The following is a 7,510-nucleotide window of genomic DNA, read 5'->3' as shown; positions in this document are numbered from 1 at the left end:
TTTATCTGTCCAAGAAAGTCAATGCGTGTTTCGTTTAGGCATTGAATTTTTATTCTTTAATTTTGCTTGACTTCTAGAATAATTACGTATGATAGGTAGCACTTCTTCGTGTTGCATTGGCGTTGTGCTTTGTATCTTTTTGCGACAATGCATTGAAATTACAAAACGAGATGTTCTAACAATTAAAATAATCGATATCGACTCTTTACCGGTTATCACATCACAGCACCTTTGCTTTAGTCTTTGAAAAATATACGCGCACCATTAAGAGACCAATCAAGTAGATCAAACTCGCGGCGATTCAGTTCAATGCGCTTGGCATTGAGCTGCAACGTATGCACCTCCTCCTCATCATCAATAAGCTCAGCTGTAGTCTCTTTCTGCTTTCTCGAAGCCTGCTCTCGCTTACGAGCCTCACGCTCAAGTTGTTTTTCGTTGTAAGCCTCTTCCTCAGCCTGGTACTTGCGCACTACTTCTTCAAACCAGTGGAGTGCGTCAAATTGCTAAATGTTTTCAAATACAAAACAGCATCGTCAGCCAAGAAAAATTATGACAGAGGCAATAAATATCGACAAACCTCCCCTTGGTCGAGAATAGCAAGAATGTATGCAACTCCAATCGCAAAGCCGTCATCAGAAAAGTACGATTCACGACGGCGAGTATTCTTGTACATCAGGTCCTTAGCTTGAACCGTTGTTTCGACGTAGTTGACAGTAAGCGCTGGAATTATCATGTAGAAATTCACCAAGTGCTTCTGCTCATCACTTGCGGTAACATCATGAAAAACCTTCACTAGTACTTTAAAATAGTCATTGTTCTCTGAAAAGTTTTTCGCTAATGTCGAGATGACAGAGTCTAAGTTTCGTGCCGCTTCGACAGTCTCGCGTGATAGATTGGCGCCCAAAACCTTGTCTTGTGTCACTTGACCACTTTCCACATTTTTCTCCTCGGCCGCGCCGGTTCCAGCATAAACTTCAAACTTAAAATGAGTGCGGTTTAAGTCCGGCACAAATTTTATTGCATTGCTGCAGTAATTCATTCCAGCTGATCGTACCATACGCACGTATCCTAGAGCGTTGCCAATTTCAGTAATTAGCATGCGATATTGATCTAAAAAGGTTTTTCCAGAGTCTGACACGCCTAATTTGCGTATGTCTTTGTTAAATTGGAAGGCACGATCAAACGGATACTTATTATCCACTTCCTTGTCGTCGCGGTGTTTCTTGTACCACCGTTTTTCACGCTGTAGGTAACTCTTTATGTATTCATCAAAGAGAAACTGCGAAAAAATGTCAAACTTTTTTGTTAGAAATTGGTAGGTAAAATTCACAGTCGTATTCATAATTCCCATGCCGTGCGTACGAATAGAGCTAGCAATCGAGTGAATATTAATTGAGTTCAAGTGTCGCGAGCCTTTGTCACTACGACGTTCCAAAAAGAATTGCTGGTTAAGATTGTAATTGTACCTCGCAACAAATATCTGAATGTTTCGCATGATCTGTAATACATCTAGTCCCTGATCAAGCGATCCCATGGGAAGATGATTATCCGAAAGACTTAAGCCATACTTATCATTGGCCAAATTGCGCATCTCTCCATACGTTTTCCAGTCGTGAAGCGCGACAGTCGTCAAGTTGTAAAATGTGCTTTCTAAGTAATGGGTGACATGTTGACGCAGATCAAGCATCTTTCCATGCAGACGAATTGGACGCAGATTAAGGTAGTAATGAAGCACCTTAAAGTCAGCACTTTTTGGATTTGGCGCATCTAAATGATCCAAATGGACCGAGTGGACATGCAAGCGAAGGTCATTTTCCACATCTTTGCACAAACTGTCGACAATTTCCTCTTCTAAAACAGACTCGATAAACTCCGCAAACGCTTTTACGTACGGCTCATTATCAGTCTCGTGCTGCGCACCACGAAGCAACTTAATGCCATCCAAAAAACCGCCAACGATGTACTGAATACGATTTGCTTGCTCGGGTTGATCGTAAAGATCAGAGAGAAAAGGGTGTAATAGCTCTCGGCTCCAGTAAAAGAATGAGCAGTCACATGCGCTTTTGATCTTCCGCTGAAAATCACTTAAGAGACGCAGCTTCCAGATCAGCTTAAAAGGTTCACCTGCGTCTTTCAGGCCTAAGGGAACCGAAGTATCTACATCGCTCTCCTTTTCATTAAAATTAGTCGTCCCGTTGTCTGGTGATGATATCATTGCAATTTGAGCCGCAAGATCAAGAACAGTGATCCGCGTATACGAGAAAGATTCCCCCGAGTTAAGAATATTTTCAAGGACAGTGACAGCAGCTAATACATCCAGCTTGGTATCATCAAACTTTTTGCTTGCTTCTAAGTGGGCTTTTAATGGACGAAATAGCGAAAACAGTGAGTGGGCCACCTGACGGAGTAAGTGGGAAGACGACTCCGCCAGGATAGGATTTTTTCGTGCGAGCATAAATTCAACGGCCTTAAGAATTTCAATGCACGTATACAGTGGCCTGACTACTCGCTTTGGCATCGGAATCTGTAACGAGAGATGCAAATTTACCAGCGTATGCATCATTGTTTGCACGCGTTTTGCTAAAATCAGACCCTTAAGAATCAAGTTGCCACGAATGCTGAGAGTTCGAGACGCATCGCCCATTCCTCGAGTTGTTGGCTGAAAAAATGACTCCATGCGAACAAGCCATGCGCTTAGCTCTAGCTTTGCGGTAGTAATATCAGCTGGGAATGCATCATCAAGCGAATGCAAGTACTCTCGACGAAATTCTTCATAATTAGTTGGGACCAGCTTTTTTGATGTCATTGGAGAGTACTTAAGCAAAAATTCTGGCATGTACCACATGATTTTGCCACAAATTGTCACACATGGAGCCTTCGTCTGTATCTCCCAAAGTCGCTTGTAAAGAATAGGGTCTGCAGGAACATTGGACGGTTGAAGTCGACGAAGAAGAACGTAGAGACCTGTTAGGCCGACTAAATTGTTTCGCTCAAATGTCTCCTTAGCCGACGAAATGGCGCCTTCAGCAATACCCAAACGAAAGCTGATACAATGCACAAACTCGTCTAAAAATACACGATTTGTTTGAATATCAATCCTTAATTCGCCATCGCTGCTGCTCGTGCGACGACCATCTTGTTCACTGTCGCTCCCGTCAGGATTTTCTTCAACATCTACAATGTCACCTCCTGAAAAGATCTCAAAATCCTGCTCGATACAGCTCTGAAATACTTGAGCGCTCATTATTGTCTGGTCAAGACTCACAAGAAGCCTTTCAAATTGCTTCACCTTCTCGACTGTGACATTATAGCGCGGAGGGTCCGACCGAACATACTGCATCATACGCTTGTATTTGTCCCATGACACGACAATGTTTGGATTGTCGAGGACAATGGCGTCAATTGTTATCATAATCTCGAGCAAAGCTGCCAACGCATCGAATACGGGATAAAGATGCACCAGCTTAAACGTCGATTTCCACAATTTCTGAAAGCTTTGATACAAGCTCGCTAATTGATGGATCATGTTGATAGTAATCGCATTGCATCGGTCCACAAAGTTCGAGATATCCTGAAAAAAGGCCAGCATGCGTCCAATGTATACTTCATCATCGCCAGCTTTTACTTCACTTTCATCACCATGACGCGCCTGGCCAAACATAATGAGCGCAGGGTAGAAGTTGTCTTCAACGGTCACCTTGAGCTCCGAGATTTCGTCACACAAGACAGAAAATACCGTCAGAACTTTGTTAAATAGTTCGTTGTCCGTCTTAATGAGGTCTTGAACATCCACACGCTCTGCTGGGTGCAAATACAATTGAATTGGATCTGCCTACAATAACTTCCTAGTCAATTTCTCGACCAGAGCAATCAAGCCACATTAGACTCTCCAGGCCATAAAGACGTACCCAATAACCCCACACTTCTGACATTGCTGCTGTAATTGCATCTTCAATCTCTTTTAATTTGGTCTGTAACTCAACGACACAATAGATAATCGTAACCATTTGTATCAATTACTTATAAACCTCTCACCGTGTGGTCATTAATTATAGTCAAGCCCCTTTGAAGCTCGTCTCGTATCGGCTGCTCTTGCGCATCAAAATCGGAGAAGGGACTACCAAACTGCTCGTCTGCAAGATTCCAATTCTCCGTTATTGTTGACAGAGCGTTGCTATCTCGGCGTTTCTTGCCTTTTGTGACACCGAAATTTGACACAAACGACTGACGTCCCCCTCGCACCATGCTGTTCATACTGGAGCGACTGCTAGTGCGTGATAACCTAGAGGCTCTCGAATCCGAGCGTTGCCGGTGTTGGCTAACAGAGGCCCGCGTACCAAGCCCCGTCAGCCTCAAGTCTCGAGCTGATACTTCGGACGCTCGAGAGTCGGCGCGACCCATGTCGAAGCGTGTCGAATCCGCCCATGAAGCTTTCGAATCAAATCTCGGGCGCTGTTGGGGACGTTGTGATGGAGAGGAGAGCACGCTTGAATCGTCCGAAAGGCTGCTACTTATGCTATTGAGCGACTTGACGTCATCATCAATGTCCTTTGCGTTTTTCTTCTTTTCACTCATGGCGCTAGTTGATAATGGAGTATGCAGGACAGCGTATGATCGTCACCTTTTCAGATTGTCTAATTAGAGAACAGTTTTTGAGGACAAGGTACAGATTTAGTCGCAGTTCCACATATATGCTGTTTGTTATAAAAGAATTGATACTCAAAAAAACTATTGCTAATTAAAGTGAACTATTGTGGTACGACGTATGCATCAACAGAGTCGAATGTCACAGTGCCACGCAGCGCATTTTTCACCGCTTAGGACGACATTATGTTGTCATCAACATCCATCTCGGTCGCTTGCTTTAGCTCTTGTTTTTCATTAAATAGAAAGCCATAATTCATCTTAGCAAAATTGACAGATTTTTGATCCGACTACTCCACAAACAAATGCTGAAGAAGAAAAATTTGCGAAACTTTGATTTAGGTTTCACACGTCAAAATTATTTTTTCGTCAAAAGTTTGACATGGTGCTGCGTTGGGAGCCGCTACGACCAGCGGGTCCGTCTGTCAAGAATCATACAGCAACAGCGATATCTGCACATGAGCTGCTATTATTTGGTGGGTATGATGGACGTCGCAATCACAATGCGCTGCATCTGCTAGACGTGAGCCGCCGCACATGGCGCGAGCTATCACATCAGACTCGCGGTCGGGCCCCGGCGGGCCGCAATGGCCACACAGCTACGCTAGCCGAGCGCAAATTATATGTACTTGGAGGATGGCTTGGCAGTGGACCACTGGCAGCTGCCGACCTTCACGTGCTGCACCTGGATACACTTACGTGGGAACAGCCCGAGCTGACAGCCACGCTCGGCCCGTGCAATATGCACACGGCCGATTACGTTGCCCACCTGCGCAGCATCCTTGTCTTTCGTGGAGGCGATGGTCGCGAGTATTTGAATGATCTACATGCGCTGCAAATCGATACTATGACGTGGACTAAGATTCGCACTCGCGGTCAGGCACCAGCCCCTCGAGCCAACCACAGCTCGGCACTCGTTGGAAATAATCTACTTATCTTTGGAGGGTGGGACGGTCAAAAAAGACTTAATGATATTCACGTTCTGGACACAAAAAGCATGACGTGGTCGGGTGTGGCAGACGAGTATAAAGTTGACACGAGGCGCTACGTGGCCCCACCGCTGCCTCGAGCAGGCATGACCATGGCCCGCCATCGAGACCGTTTATTTATTTTTGGAGGCTCTGGCCCGTCGGCTAAGTGTTACGACGACCTTCATGTGTATGACCCGCACCGTCACCACTGGGTGGAGACTATATCCATCTTAACGACCGAGTCCCAAGGCAAGCAGAGGCAGAGGCGTACAAAGAGTTGTCAATTGATCCGTAGTCACACGAATGCTCGCTTTCGGTCGAATATTTACGAAGATGATGACCAGCAAATTGATAGCTGGCTTGGAAATGACGCGGGTGAGTCTATAAATGATTCAGATAGTGACGAGGAGTTCAAAGATGCACATAGTGACCGAGAAGCCATGATGGTAGCGCAAAGACTAGCTACAAATTCGTGCGACCTGGCAAACCCGAATGAAACGTGCGATTTTACTTTTAAGGAGACAATAAATCGGAAAGAGCCCGTTGTCATTTTAGGAAGGGGTCCAGGAAGACGAGCTGGGCATACGTGTACAGTCGTGGATCGCAAGCTTGTGATATTTGGAGGCTCGTGTGGTGCTGACTACTTAAATGACTGCTTTACATTGGATACAGACCCACCTCCGCGAGCTTCTGTATCGCTGCTGTCTCCAGCAAAAATGCTTAGTCATGCGCTGGTTCAGTATGTCGACGGCGAGGAATTTTCTGATATATCATTTGTACGTTATTTGTTAAGCATCCGTAAGACATGTCTTCTTACTTAAATGCGCGTGTTTACCAGCTTGTTGAAGGTCGCGTAATTTATGCGCACAAATTGATATTGTCTGCGCTGAGTGCACGCTTTCGAGGAATGTTCTCATCTGGCTTCCGTGAGGCTCGTGAAGCTCAAATTGTGGTTCCTGATGTGCGCTATGAGGTGTTTTTGCGGCTATTGAAATACCTTTACACAGGAAATATTAAAACCCATGACGATACATTTGCCATTTTCTCGGGCCTTCAAGAAGACGACAACAGTCTGCAATTTGCGAGCAATAGCATCGCAGCGTGTCCACAGTCGGCGGATGGACTTGATGAAATTGAAGAATCTCGCCGCCGGATAGAAGAGCAGCCTGAGTCTTGTAGTCTCGAGCTGAAAAGGGAGCTAGAAACTTTACTGGAGCTGCTCGTGGCTGCCGATCAATTTATGCTTGACCACTTAAAGCAGCGATGTGAACGAACATTACAGTACGCTGTACACATCGGTAGTGTCGAGGCTATAACGGAAGCCGCTAACCGTGCCAATGCCCTCCAATTGCAAGCAGTATGTCGACATTTTCGGCGAAATCATTTGGCAATTGCTCAGCCTCTTAGTGACGAATTGGAAAGAAACGAAAATGTTGAGGCTGGCAGATGTTTTTCAGTCAAACCGAATAGTAAAGTTAAATGAGTAATAAACGCATAATATTTAAGCAATGCCCCCGTGCCTGTGCCCGTGCCTGTGCTGTGTGACCTATCGGATGTAACGGGGTGTCCCGTTACATAAATATTCAGATGACAAGCTCAGAAAATTGGTAGACCTAACCCTCGATGTTGCAAATTTTGGTAAGGTTAACCTACACTCTCCAACAAGCGCCTCCTCAATCTGCTGCACCGACTCTGTCTATCATTCAAATCACTGGAGTGGGTAAGAGTCTGGTAATTAACTATTGATCCATGTGGTACATTGCCCCCACAACAAGAACTCTTTTTTCGTCGTATAGTTTTGTTGTACAGGTTAGTCGGCAAGAAAAAATTATAATCCTACGCGCCAAAATAGAAGCAGGGGAAATGGAGGAGGAAATGCTACATGTACTCCATTT

General features: G+C 45.0%; 2 protein-coding genes across 2 annotated transcripts; one reads left to right on the top strand and one right to left on the bottom strand.

The window, feature by feature from the left end:
- Positions 1–2: 2 nt before the first annotated feature.
- Positions 3–4,575, bottom strand: CCR75_006949 (uncharacterized protein; the record flags this gene model as incomplete). The annotated part of the gene is made up of 4 exons (XM_067965014.1): positions 3–503; positions 578–3,832; positions 3,909–3,971; positions 4,036–4,575. The coding sequence occupies 4 exons, from the start codon at positions 4,573–4,575 to the stop codon at positions 237–239; spliced, it is 4,125 nt and encodes a 1,374-aa protein (XP_067822273.1). The 3' UTR covers positions 3–236.
- A 451-nt stretch (positions 4,576–5,026) lies between these two features.
- CCR75_006950 (uncharacterized protein) lies at positions 5,027–7,132 on the top strand (the record flags this gene model as incomplete). The annotated part of the gene is made up of 2 exons (XM_067965015.1): positions 5,027–6,391; positions 6,454–7,132. The coding sequence occupies 2 exons, from the start codon at positions 5,027–5,029 to the stop codon at positions 7,096–7,098; spliced, it is 2,010 nt and encodes a 669-aa protein (XP_067822747.1). The 3' UTR covers positions 7,099–7,132.
- Between the last annotated feature and the right edge of the window lie 378 nt (positions 7,133–7,510).

Source organism: Bremia lactucae, linkage group LG1 (assembly GCF_004359215.1).
Source record: "Bremia lactucae strain SF5 linkage group LG1, whole genome shotgun sequence".
In the NCBI taxonomy this organism is placed as follows: Eukaryota; Oomycota; class Peronosporomycetes; order Peronosporales; family Peronosporaceae; genus Bremia; species Bremia lactucae.
Note: the sequence above shows the minus strand (reverse complement) of the source record. Positions and strands in the feature narration are given on the sequence as shown.